The 14395-nt window shown below is 41.3% G+C and overlaps 1 protein-coding gene across 1 annotated transcript; it reads right to left on the reverse strand.

The window, feature by feature from the left end:
- Nucleotides 1-5198: 5198 nt before the first annotated feature.
- RBBP7 (RB binding protein 7, chromatin remodeling factor) lies at nucleotides 5199-13486 on the reverse strand. Its single transcript, XM_068683718.1, has 12 exons — nucleotides 13325-13486; nucleotides 13085-13229; nucleotides 11077-11219; nucleotides 10416-10589; nucleotides 10015-10130; nucleotides 9252-9412; nucleotides 8726-8852; nucleotides 8555-8632; nucleotides 7906-7982; nucleotides 7416-7473; nucleotides 6496-6606; nucleotides 5199-5681 (listed from the first exon to the last, which is right to left on the reverse strand). Exons 1-12 carry the CDS (start codon nucleotides 13338-13340, stop codon nucleotides 5613-5615), a joined length of 1275 nt encoding a protein of 424 aa, XP_068539819.1. The 5' UTR covers nucleotides 13341-13486; the 3' UTR covers nucleotides 5199-5612.
- Nucleotides 13487-14395: the final 909 nt, after the last annotated feature.

Genomic DNA, 14395 nt, shown 5'->3' on the forward strand with positions numbered 1-14395 from the left:
GATTAGGGTTCTGATTGCCTCTTTGGCATCTTCCTTAAAATGTGACAGCTTCCCTAAATTGTAAGAACTGTGGGTTTTGCTCTACTGGGAGGAAAGTACAGAAGAAAAATGAATTTAACTAGTGATGTACATCAATACAGTGTCATAGCGTACTCTTTGGGAATAGTATTACGGGGGGGAGGATCCCCATTTCATAAAAGCTGGGTGCTACAAGTCCTACACCTGAGCCTTTTCTAGGGATGTGCCAAGTATTTTGGAAATTGAGGGATGCTGAATTGCTGGCCTTGCCACACTTGTTAGCACCATTAAAGTACCCATTTCCACAAAAGGCACTGCCCCTAAATAAAATCTCTACTTTTTCTACCCTTTACTGTGGCGCATACTGATATGAAACCAAAGCTCCTGTCAGTAGGTGCATGGATGACTCCAGTCATCCTGATTTTGTTATTTAAAAAAGTCATATTTGTAAACTTGGAGGTAAGTTTGCTTATACATCGCTGTTAATAGATGACATAACTGTTAATAGATGAGTCATTTTGTTCTATTACTTTTTTTGTCAGATGTGAAGTCCCTTCTGGTACATGTGCATGCACGTGTGCACATTTGAGCTGTTCCTGTGAAGTGCAGCTCTCCTGTGAGAACCTTTTTCACCAGCTGCTGCCTGAGCCCTTAAGTTCACCTTTGCTTGGGCTTCTCTCCCTGGCAGATGGACAAGTGTTCCTGATGCACTTGGAAAGGGTACTTGCTTTTATGCCTCTAGTAAGTTACTCCTCACAGTTACTTTTTCCTCTTTTGTGATTTCTTTTTACATTTAAAATTCCCATTATCTATCTTTTTCCTGTTGGTTAGACCTGTCCTCTTGAAACAAGTGCTTATTTTCTTTTATTAGCCTTAGTCTCATCTACCTGTATTGGCTTTCATTGATTTTACTGACTCTGGCACCTATTTACCCTGCACCTCTAAGTAATTTAAGACTATTGTGCTTCCTATAAAGACTTTAATTTCCTTTCAAACTGCTTATTTTCTAGCTTTGAGGCTGCACCTGATTTTGGATTTAGTCAAACAATGATCTGAGATCGAAGTGCTCAAATCCCAGATCATTCTGGACGGTGACAGTTCTGTCTCAAAGCAGACTTTGCATGTAATTCAAGGCTACACCAAGAACACTGCTTCTAAAGATCTATTTCAAGAAAGTACTTGAGGTTCTCACCTTCGGCTTTTGGGTGGCTGTACAGCCAAAGACCAAACTGAGTGTTGGTGAACTATTTCTCATTCCCTGTAGACTATACACAGCTGACGAGTAGACTCCGTCCAGCTATTTCAAGGCTGAAGTGAAAACTTCAGCCTTGTGTGGGCACCAATGATAATATTGAATATAGTGTGAATAACAGTGTGGACACCAATGATAATTATTGAAGTGTTCTATGGATAAGGGCATGAAACAAATGACTAGATACTAAACATTGCCTGGTATCAAGCAGTTGATATTTTAGGGTCTCACATGCAATAATAAAAGCAGTGCAAGTAAAATACAGTTCTTCATGCACAGTAAAGGAAAAATGCTGAAATTACTTATTGTCTCGTTGAGACAAAGTGAAGTTATTTGACAAGTTATCTTAGTTTTGTCCCTGTATAGGTATCAGTCTTCTAAAATATCTCAACCTAGGTTACCTGGAACTACTTCCAACTTATCACATAGATGGTGTGTTTTTTTTCAAGTTTATAACCCAACCCATAGCATTCACAGAGAAAAAAATAATAGGACCAACATTTGTGATGCAAACTAGTAATGTGGTGGCTTCATGACTAATTAATCAAAACTACAACACTATGCTGGAAGCATGTAATATTGCTTCTCTTCAGCTACTGACCACTCTTCCAAAGTGTTTACTTAGTCTTACTACATTGTGTGGCTGAATATTTTATTATTCAACTTCTGAAAACAGGTCTCTTGAAATAAAATAGCACGTTTTAAATGTAATTTTGGATTGTTCCCTATTTTTGTCATTTCTATTTCCTTTTCAGAACAAAGATGAGAGAATTTAGATTTCCTCAGTGTAATTTGAAAACATTAAATAAAATATAACTTTCTTGATGAAAAAGCTACATAAGATGTATGCGGGAGTGAGAACAAATTAGGATTTCACTCTAAATTAGCAATTCCTAACTCTAAAATTCCTCACTCGAAGTTACTCTCTGTATTTTTTGTTATGTCTGCACTTGGAAATAGCTAGTACCAAAAAAGGTGGGTCTCCAAACTGCAGTTCCCTTGAAAATAAAGGAGGGTGGATGGAACACTTGCTGTGTTTTTCCACTCCCCAGCACATACCTACCCTCAGGAGTAACTTAGTACTTAAGGAACTTAATATGTACACCTGAAGTAGCTGTTGTTTCACACAAATGAATGAGTATCTTACTGTAGCCATGGATCAGGTTGACTATTTTGTCTTCTATTTTAAACTTCAAATTCCATTATTATTACCGCTACGTGCAGTGCATAAGCAGTAAGTACTAACATGGAAGGCATCAGTGTTTGAGATCAAATTATTAAAGGATTCAAATAAGCAAATAGACTTAAAAATGATGACCTTCTTGTGTTTCACATTCTACCCAGGCAACACAAAAAAATGTATAGGACTTCATGTTAAAAAATATCTTCCTGGCAGCATGTTCTCAACTGCAAGGTGTGTGTCAATGAGACACAGGCTAATTTCTACAATAAACAGTAATTCTTTGAACTGGCTGGGGGACTAAGCTGTCCTATAATTACCTAAATAAGGATTAAGAAATTTTGCTACTGTTTAAGAAGGTTGTGTGTAAACATGTATATTGCAAAAGACAATTCAGACACAAGGGGAAGAAATTAGTATAAAGCCTGCATTTAGTGCAGCACTTTCATCGGGGAAAGAAAAATTCTCATTTTGTTTCATAATAATGTTTCATATGTCATCCTGCTGCCACTCCTTACTCTTGCCTTTCAGCTGTGAGTGTGGGCAGTGCATGCATCCCGAAGTCCCAGTTACCTGAATCTTCAGTGCTCCCCAGGGAGCAGTAGGGCTTTGTGAGGTGAATTTTACTGGAATTCCAGGAACAGAAACCAGGAACACAGACCAACACGGTTTGCTCAGCCCCGAGCAGAGCAGGCTGAGGGGAGGCCTCATGGCGGCCTGCAGCTCCCTCACGAGGGGAGCGGAGGGGCAGGCGCTGAGCTCTGCTCTCTGGGGACAGCGACAGGACCCGAGGGATGGTGGGCTCCATGAGCCCTCTGGGTCCTTTCTAACTCAGGACAATCCATGATTCTGTGATTATGCTTGTTTGTTTAAAAGCAGTTGTACGATAGCACTGTATCAGTACTGAAGTTTCTCTTAAGACTGTGCCACTAACTTACAATAATATTTTGTAACCCTGTTGTCCCTACCTGAATGAGCTGAGAGAAGCTGAAGTAAAAGTTACAGCAATGATCATCACCAGGGTCTCTCACCCTGGAGCACCAGCTTCCACTTGCTGTAGGGAGCCTGAGACATTTCTGGAGCTGGTGAGTCACCCAGCTGGGGCAGAGCTGTGAGCATGGCCCCTGTACACCCCTCCCAGGTTAGATCACTGCTTGCAGCAGCAGCCACCCCCACCCCAGCCTCCCCATGATATCTACCAGTCAGACCAAAACCATGCTTAGTGAGCACATGCACCTCCACTTCCTGGACATGACATTTTAGCAGCTATAGTTAAGGGGAGTTAACAGGGGAGTGCTCCATCTGCCCCCCAGCAGCTGGGACTCCTCCTGTTAGCCTGGCTGCTGAAGCCGCCTTCCACTGGAATACTCAAGTGCTTTTGCACTTGCCTGCAGCACTTGTAGAAGAGCCATTCCAGAAAGAGGTGGAGAAAGAGATCTGTCTGTGCATGATAACCGAGTGCCTGCAACTCCAGGAGGTCCTGGTAACAGCAGGCAGGGAGTTTAAAACAAGGCCATGAGGGGAGAGCTGCAGCAAGTCGTTCATCCCCCCTTCCCCCTCTCCAGTTAGTAAGGCACTAAGAAGACTCCAGCAAACCACGTAAATGTAGCACAAAGCTGAAATCACAAACAACAGGAATGAAGCACACAGCGCATGGGGGAGTAAAGCAGGCAGTAGGTCTTGAGGTAAAAGCTGAAGAGCACCAGCAACAGGAGCAGTCACGTAACAGCAAAGTCTGTGCCTGCAAGAGCCATTACCCTGCCCTCTGGTAAGCACTTTCGCTTTTTCCTGTAAATATCAGGGTATTGACCTCTTCATTTCCTATTGTTCGAAAGCTGTGTTTGTCAAAAGGAAGTGGGTACAATTTTTGCTCATGTCCTGAGTTAAGCACATTTAATGCTTATCGTTTGCAGCCATTTGCGAATTAAATTAACATCCACAACTGCAACAGTTCCCTTCAGGTGCCTTTGTGGAGTACTTCCGGTGTTCCAACAAAGTGCACAGGAGGCAGGACAAGAAAGAAAACTGCTGGCCTGCTTAGATGCACTGTCAACAGATGTTGACTCTTTGAGCTGAAAGACCACTGACCAAGCAGTGCACAAGGAAGTTCACGAGCTCTTTGTGGCACCGCTGCAGTGCTGTGCCTTTGTGTACCAGCACAGGGAGACAAGGAGCAGAAGACATGCTGGGAAGAAGCTAGCTCTCCCTGGTATACAGAAGCACATCTTCCTGAGGAACAAAATGCTGGGCCACAGCTGTCTAGTCACGTTCCAGCTGTTATATTTATCATGGAGAGGGCAAGCTTTGGCTAACCATTAACTGATAGTACAGCACTGGTATCTGCTGCCTCATGGAAGTTAACTCTCTCACTTGTTGAAGCCATATTTCCTTCCTTCCTACCCAGCTTCCAAGCATCGATGCTTGTAAGAATGGAATGTAACATTAAGCTACTAGACCTAGGAAGCATCCGTGCTACAGCATTCCCATCCGGACCATGAAAAATTACATCAAAACTCCTACCCCTTTAAATCTCCTTCAGAAAAGAAATTATATATATATATATAGTTACCTATTCTATGTCTTCCACATCACCAACACACCTCATAGCCCCAGACGTCTAGTTGTGAGATGCATTATGAACTTTCTATACCTTTATTACAGAAATTAAATGAGACTCCTCTCTATTATGAGGTCTTATATTCAGGCAAGAAGGCATTTACCTTATGTTAACAGACAATAATAAACACATTTTATTTAATAAATTTTATTTATGCAAAGCCAATCCAAAAGTGTTATGTAAAAGTGAAAAGCTCTTTTTACATATTAATAAAAACTTGTGTTTTTTGCAATTTCATTGTGGGAGGAGTGAAGACTTAACTGTTTTATTTACAGGAACCCACTAAGTTCGTTTAAAAATATAGACACGGGTATTCAGTCACTCTTATTTTCCCTAAAAGCTAACTGCTGTACAGTATACAATAGCTCAAGGTGCCCAAATAACCAAGGGTATCTCATGACAATTTTACTATACAACCTTTTTTGTGCCCAATTAAGGATATTCTTGCTTTGATATAATGCTTCTGCTTTTTTTCCCCCTTAAATTTATACAGTAGTCAAATTATATTACTATGTCACATCTAGTACTTCCTTAAGGAAGGGAAGTTACGTCCCTTGACCTTCCAGTTCTGCTGGTGCTATATCTGGTTCTTCATCATTGTAAATGTTTTCTGCCTAAAGACACAAAACATTACATTATAAGTGGTAGACAACTGTTTTTAAGCAAACTTCTATACTTAATATATAAACAAACAAATGTGATAATACCAAGAAGATAGAGAAATCATCCCCTTCTTAAGGGGACCTCTCTCTGCCTTTTCTTAAAGGGCAGCCAAACTCTGGAACATGCATACAATGGCCAGACATCAGCAGTTGCTCTCCCACATTATTTTATTTCAGTAGGATAAGCCTTAACCATTCAATTCCTTAACATGAACATTTCTTTCTTTGGACATGCTTCAACCTCAGCCTGAACACACAAAATAAACTGAAGAACAGGTATTAAAGCTAACTGAAAGGCTGACCTGTGACAACTTTAAGTTTGATAAATGTTTTTGGTTAAAGATGGGCCTTGTGTTATTGCAAAGTGATTTTATTCCATTTTTATAGGATCAGTTCTTGTAATGTAAAATACTGTGAACTAACTGCAGAGTTAAAAGGCATCTTGCTTCAGTCAACAGGCAAAAAAAAATCAAGTCTTTACTAGTAGCAGATACAAATTCCCAACTGCCACAAATATTAACATGAACTAGTACCTAAGTCTCAGAGTCAAGAATTAGATATCTGTTGCATCTAATCAGGCTGTTGTACTGTTTTTCTTTTGAAATTCTTACTCTCTTAGTCCTACTCAATCACATAGTGTGAGAAATGTTGAGGAAAGACTGCTTTCAGTCACTGAAGGCACAAGCTGCTCTAGGAAGAACAAGCCATTTCAGTTCCATTTATGCAACAAGCTTCAGAGGAACTCAGGAGCTGTTTTGACACTCACCATTTGCCATATCTGCATTATGTTGTCCTCCGATACAGAGCAGATCACCCAAGGCTCATTAGGATTCCAACTGAAGTCTGAAATTTTGGCAGTGTGTCCTCCATGAATAAACTGTTAAAAACAACAACAACAAAAATGAACAAAGAACACAAGCTTCAGCGAGCCATTTAATCTCTAAAGAAAAATCTGTTGAAAAACAGAGATTCAGAAGTTAAATTTGTTATGCTGACGACTGTACAAAGATGAAAAAGTTGCTGCTAGAGGTTCACAATACAGATGTAAAGAAGGTGTGTGCGAAATAACATGTTTTATTCATTGCTTATGGACATGGATGCAATTGCTGAGGCAGCATTTAAGACAGCAGTTCATGTTATAGCAACAGCCAAATGACGTCCCTGAAAAGGTGCTACTTCACACAAGATTGGGCTACGAAAGCCAGCCACATTTTATAACCACTTTCTCATCTAATTATGCTAGCACTTGTACAGTTTACACAGGAAGTGGAGAAAACGAGGTATAAGCATTTTTAGTAGCTTATTTCCTGAGGAAACAAAAACAAAACCTAAGCTTTGGACTTCCTTTATTTTTATCATTAAAGCTGGCCACACAGGACCTACTTGGTCTAAGGCAAAATAAACAGTCTCAGGCCATGGCTTTACACACTTTCAGTTGTGAGAGTACTGACAAGCACACGACCAAACTAAGGATGATCAAAAACGAAGATGTGTAAATCACATCTAGTGCAGCTTTGAAAATCACTGTCTTTAGAACTGAACAGAGGGAGCCACTGCAAATTACATCAGTGCATTAAAAGCTGGGTAAGTGAGAAGGTGCAAGAATTGCTGCAGTTTTAGTAGCAGTCACAAGGCATCATACTGCCATATAGCTTGTCAGCAGTTGAAATCTGGACAAAAGCATACCAAGAGTTCAGGAGGCCCATCTTCCGCATCCTCTGCAGACTGCTCTTCTCCAATTTTACTGCAAGAAAGTAGTTTATACCTTTTATTAAAGAGCAAAATTGCAACCTGTATCAATTTAATTTACCAGTTCCTAGCCTTTGTTTCCAGAATTTGCTACTGCTTTTGGTTTCCCTCACTGTTAAAAGGTTACCAGCCACAGATACAAAACAAACTGTTTTGTTTTCAGTACTGAAATAAAATCTAACCTGTGAAGCACGCTGAGGCAGAAAGCACTAAAGACAGCAAAAAGCAATTTTATCTGCAAGAAATCCTCACAGAAAAGTAACATCAGAAATACTGTGCTGCTTGAACAGCCAGGTCTGAGTTAAGCAAGCTAGGAAGGCTAAAAAACAGTATAAATAAAGTCTACCAGATAAAGCAAGTCTGAAGGCTTTATTTTTTTTTTTAAATATTTGTCCATAGACAGCAAATGAAAGGAATTGCTCTTCACCTTAAATCCCACACATTAAGCCGACGATCAGTACCACTCGAAGCAAGAATTGTTTCATTATGAGGAGACCAGTGAACCTATTGAAAGAGAAAACTTGACCGTAGCACAATTATTGATTTCTAACAACATCCTGAACAAACACTACCTGACCACTAATTCTCAACGGCTAGACACAATACATTAGTTTCTTCCAGTACATCACACATTTTACAGCACAAATAGATTGCCTTAAAGTCTTTGATTTCTCAAACCAAGCAACCAACATTATTTCACTGTTACAGATTTGCATTATGATGAAACTTAATTGCCTAAAATTCAGTGTTATTTGGATACTACTAAAAAGGCAGAGTTCACTACATTAGACATGAACCTAAGTTCTCTCCACAGCAAGACATTTTAGAGAAAACCTCTACCTTTACTGAGGGTAGTTACATGCTCCCAATATCTTTACAGCAGTAAGTTGTTGACTACTTGCTTCATTGTCAGTCATTGAAAGAAACTATGTAGTAGTCTGCATTAATTGAACCAAAATTCAGTGCTTAGTTTTAAGCACTGAATTCATTGTGCTTGGTCACCAGATGAAAATCTATGTTCTTGTCCCAGTCACTAATTAGTATTTTCTTACAGGCTGTGTAAAAAGTTTACCCACCTGAAAAATTTCATCCTTATGAGACTCAAAAGAATGGAGTTTCAATTTTAAGTTTCGAAGATCCCACAGAGCCACCGTCTGGGAGAAGGAAAATACATCATTTTTCCTATAATGGCTTTTGAAATATCATTTAAGAATATGAACAGATTTAAAGTAAACACAAGTAAAAACCTTGTCAGCCGAACCAGTTGCTAAGATGAACTCGCTGTATGGATTGAAGGACAGGCAGTTGACCTCAGCTGTATGAGCATCTACAGAGTGACTTGGCTTTGACGTTGTATTAGATCTTGTGTCCCAGCTGTCGCAGTCAAGGGTTTGGAGAAGGAGGGAGTAAGAAAGAACAAGAATTAAGTTTTCTTTTTTTTTTTTTTTAAACTACACTACACATTAGTTTAAGAGAGTACTTTACTAAAAGTAGACTGAAGCTACCGTTTTTATTTCAAAACCTTTCAGGATTTTTGCCTGTTGCACACAAGCAGTTCTCATCAGGAAGCTGATACACACATTAATTACAGTTTATTTTCAAAGGAGATGCAGATTTTGGAGAATCTGCAGCACTATTATAGTTGATCGCACTGGAAAGCTGCATCAGACCATTGCAGATCTTTCTTTTTTAATGACAATTCACATGCTCTGGACCAGTACACTTACAGCACACAGCAGGTACTACCTAGAAACTGCCCTAACCCAAACTTACATCATAAGCTTCTGATCATCAGCCACAGATCCAAACAGAGACTCATGGAGCAGATGCCACGCCACATCTTCTACTACTGCAGAATGCCCAGTAAAGATTGCTTTTGCATCAACGATTTTGCCTTCTTTTGGTCCAGCGCTTATATCCCATAAACACACAGTCTGTAAATAAGAACCACACTGTATTGTCATCAGGACTTTAGCTGTGTTAACTTTAAAAAAAGGATCACATTCTACGTATAAATAGAGATGACACTCTTGAAACAGTACTTTGTTTTTAAAAAAACAAAACAAAACAAAACATTTAGCATGCCATAAATGAGAAGTCAATTGAGTTATCGATCAGTTTTCTGCAAATTCAAGGCCCAAGGATTATTTCTGAAGTCACAACAGCAATTTACAAAAAGCATCCCTATTTCAGTACCTTGTGATTTACTTAGAAAAGTGACAAAAAAGTTAGCTGTTAGCGCAGTGGATCAGTTTCATAGTAATTTGCGGCCTCAGATTCAAGTCAGTTTAGAGGGCTGTTGCACACCAGTTTCTTCCAGCAGACATCTGTAAGAACGTTCTGTTCTCACTTCAGCCAGACTGATAACAAAGAACTGGTTGTTGATTATAGCCAAAAGCCAACCACCATCCTTCAGAAATATAACACGTTAGAGTTTTCCTACATAACAAAGTTACATTCAGCCAGCTTTTCCCTAATTATCTGTTACAGCCTTTTTTTTTTTAAAAAAAAAAAGGGGAAATGATGTGTTTTTTACGTGATCATCTGATGCACTGAGAAGATGTCCACTCAAATTTGAGTTCCATGACAAACCATAGCCTTCTTTCTGGTGCCCTCTTAATCTGAGGTCTGGATTACACTCTCCACTTGGGTCTGAAAGAGAGGAAATTCCCTTCATTTACTTTTTCTTGCACATCAATCTGTAAGAGCATCTTTATCACTGTTTCTGTCACAATAATCATATTTCATGCATCAGCCTCACAGCAGAGTGCTGCTCTGGAGATTGAGGGCATTAAGAATAACCACACATTTAAAGTCTGAAGATCTGAGGCTTCATATACTGATTGCAGAGCCCATCACCTCTCCTCCCAGTTAGTTAACTACCAGTTTAACTCACCGTACAAGGCATTTTGCTTAGCTTCAAGGAGTCTGACCCACCTGGTTTTGAAGGATGTTTAGTGTAGTCAAACACCAACACATCAGCGGATGGCGTTTTTGTAGCAATGATGCAGGGATTCTGCGGCATGTAACGAGCACGGTTTACTTCACCTTCATGGTTAATTTTAATCTCCGTTTCAATTTTGCCAGTCACAGATCCGAAGCCACCAAACTCTATATTTGTGATAAAAAAAAAAAAAGTCAGTTGATCATATCAACTACTTAAAATGGGCTGAAGAGCATTTCAGGCTTCTCTCCCACCTCAAGAAACAGCGGTACAAATCTTAGCATAACAATACAGGAAAGCCTATGAAAGACATGCAGCACATGGCACAACACTGCTGACAGTTTAGGTATGTTGAATCCTCTCTGACATAAACTCTTCCAGAGCTTTAGTGTCTATTAGAAGTATATTAGTTCTCATCATAACAAACAAAGTTGGCAGAAATGCTAGTAGGAATTGCACATCATAGCATCAGATAAAAAGAGGAAACTTCTTATTTTGGAAGAATTTGTTTGCTGCTAATGATCTAGAATTAGTTTGAACTGGTAAGGATTCACCAGCTTTAGTATTTAACAGGAAGTTAGAATACCCTTTGACAGGACACTTATTAGTGCTATTATTGCTAAAGTATAATTTAAGAACTCATGCTCTGCCCACCTCCTTTCTCACTGTCATGTTGAGAAGCATCAAACTGATCGTCGTTGGGAATCTGGACTCTTGCAACAACCAGGTGGTTCTGTTCATCAGAGGTGTGTGTTCCCAAAACCAGCCAGTGCAGCGCGTAATCCTTTCCTTCTGGCCTGTTTGGAATAATTAATTCATGGAATAAAATCACATGCTTAGTTCTGGAATCTAGAGAGCTAGCATCAATAGCACTCAAGATCCAAACTTCTTTGGGGAGCTAAAAAAAAAAAAAAAAGAGACTTGCAGAAGAGATTATTTTGTCACAAGAGACTTGTGCAGTAGAGTGAGCTAGACTGACACAGGCAATCCAGTGAGACAGCCAGCTAGCCCAGCGTGATGATACAAATCAGTAAGAACTGCTGTTGTTACTCAAATGGGACAACTGAAATTTGCACAGTAGCTACAGGGTGATACTAACACGTATTTCTATCTTCAATTCTCCCAGCAATTGCATGGTACTGATTTAGAAAGCTATTGATGCTATGTTCTATAAAACACACAAACTGAGGAAAGTGGCAACATATTTTAGTTACTTCTTTTATGAGCTTTTACTGGTTACTATTTTATTAGAGCTTTCAGATTCTTGTTTTTAAACTAAACCTGTCTAACCAGATCAAACTCCTCTTCTGGCGGTTAAATGCAGTATTTGGTAACCAGCAAAAGGCTGGAGGGGCAGTGACATTTGTTTCCTAAAGGAAAGAATTGAACAGTCAAGAACAAGCAGCTTCTGCATTTTTGAAAGCAAAAAAAAAAAAACAATTAGGCTGTCTGAATCCAAGCAAGCAGGAGTCATTTAAGCAACCATAAACCACCGTAGGTATTGTTAACACTGCTTCCAAGGCAGTGTAATACAATACATACATTTTGACAGCAAAAAGGAAATGCACACAGAATGCACGCACACTTACTTGCATCAGGAACAGGTGTCCCATCATGTCAGGTGCCATACAAAGAGACAGTCCTTGCCTTAAATGGCTTACATATTTTGACACTGGGTAATTGGAAATACCAGGTTTTAAACTGAACATTAAGTCAATCTGCAAAACACGAGGCAAGCAGAAGTGTTCCTCATAAGGGCTCCACACCCTCAAATCCCCACTCCATTTTCTCCATGCCATGATTAGTTAGCTCACATCTCTTAACATCTTCCCCCAGACATCCTGGTATGCAAAACTGGTTATCTAGCCACTAAGCAAAATATCATTTATGTAAGGTGGAATTTCAGAGTGGGAAGTGACCATCCTCCAATTATCCCATGAACTTTACATGTAAGATAATTAAAAACTTGACTGTATCCAGATTACAATAGCTGAGTGGGTACTCTGACAGCTGAACCTCTCTAGTAGCTGATGCATGAACAGAATCTATGTTCATCTCCAAAACTCTTTAAGAAATTAACTGGCAAGCATACAACTTTCAGAGGGAGGTGGAAAAATGGGAAAGCACCAGAAGTCAACAGCAAGCCAGGCACAAACATCAGCCTTATGAGAACAATAACCCCTTAAATAATAAGCTTGAACTAGGAACAGCAAGAAAACAAACAAGAAAACAGAGAGATGATATGGCTTCTACAGAATAATTTGTAGAAATAATTTTGTTAAGAAAAGTCTTCAGGAAGTTGAGTTTGTTTTTTAGTTTTCTGAGAATTCGCTATAGAAGACTGTTGTGCCTCCTATCTGTGAAGTGGTAAAGATTTATCCCCTCACACCTCATGACATCTTTTGTTTAGCTGAGCTACCATTCCCTAGGGTACCGAATTATGACTTTTTTTCCTCAAAGCTTCCGCATACCCAAAGGGTTTTGACCGCTGCAAGCACAATAAACCACGACAGTCCAAAACAAGCAAGCGACGGCTGGTTCTTTTACCAAACCTCAGTCGGTTTTACCCTCGGGCAGGCAGGGCAAACAACCCCAGAGCCGGGTGCCTTATGTGCGTGTGTGTGTGTGTGCTGGGGGGGGTCTCATCCCGCCGTCCCCTCACCTGGTGACGTCGGGCAGCCACTGCACGGTGAGGCTGGGCCACTCGAGCGCGTGTGTCATCACCAGGTCGTAGAGGAACGGCGTGTTCTTCTTCCAGATCCTGTACTCCTCGCTGATGACGCGCTCCTCCACCGTGTCCTCCAGCGCTGCCATGAGGGGGGGAGAGGAGCCAGGGGCTGAGCGGGGGGACACCAACCTCCCACACACACCCCCTCCCAACCCCCAAATCTCCTCAGCCTACCTTCCTTGCCCGCCATTTTGGGGGGCGGCCGTTAACGGTCGCCCGGGGAGCGGTTGGAGGGGAGGGGGGGGGGGGGAACGGAGGAGCGCGCGCGGCTCCCGCCGCCGCCCGCCGCCGCCCCGCGCATGCGCGGCCGCCCTCACCGCCCGGGCACCTCAGCCAATGGCGCCCGCGGCGCTGTGAGGGGAGGGAGGGCTGAGGGGAGGTGGGGCTGGAAATAAAAGCTGCGGGGGCTTTACGTGAATAAAAACAGGTCCGCCGGCTGAGGACTTTATTTATTTATTCGTTATCTATCTATCTATCTATCTATCTATCTATCTATCTATCTATCTATCTATCTATCTATCTATCTATCTATCTATCGTGGAGATGAATGTGTCTCAAATTCCTGTGACCCAAATGTGACTTGCGCTCAAATTCCTCGCGGGGCGGGGGAATATTAAAATAATAATAATAATTCAACACCCCTGAAAGTGCCAGATTTGGGAGAGGAGCAAGCATGCTGACACGCTGTGGCCCCCTCTGAGCTCTCCTCCCCGTGTGGCAGCAGCCCGTGCACGCAGGGCATTGGCGCTGGGGGTGGAGAGGAGCGGTGCTGTTATTTATTGGCACATTTATAAGTTTTTATGAGCAGGATCCCGGGTAAATTCGGGAAGGAGGGGCAGTGCTGTCGACGAGAGGAGAATGAAAACAAACGCGCTCCTTCTCCTCACCGAAAAATGTGAAAACCGATTTCCAACAATTACATATCCTAACGGCTTAGAATTAATATATATATATATATATATATATATATTTAACATCAGTTTAAAAGAGGATTTTATCAAGAGCAAGCCTTTGGGGCACGGAGCCGGCTGCAGGCTGCCGTGCGGGGCCGCGGGCGGCAGGGGGCGCCGCGGTGCCACCGGGCGGGCGGGAGCGGCAGGGCCGTGTGGCGGGGCCGGGGGTGTGGTGTTCCCCTCAGCGGTACTCGCTTTAAGTTTTAAGTCCTTTTGGTGTTTAAATGGGGGCAGTAGTGCTGTCGGACTGCTGTGGGGACACGGCTTCTTCCAAGCTGTCACATACAAGGCA

Source organism: Anas acuta, chromosome 1, assembly GCF_963932015.1.
Source record: "Anas acuta chromosome 1, bAnaAcu1.1, whole genome shotgun sequence".
In the NCBI taxonomy this organism is placed as follows: Eukaryota; Metazoa; Chordata; class Aves; order Anseriformes; family Anatidae; genus Anas; species Anas acuta.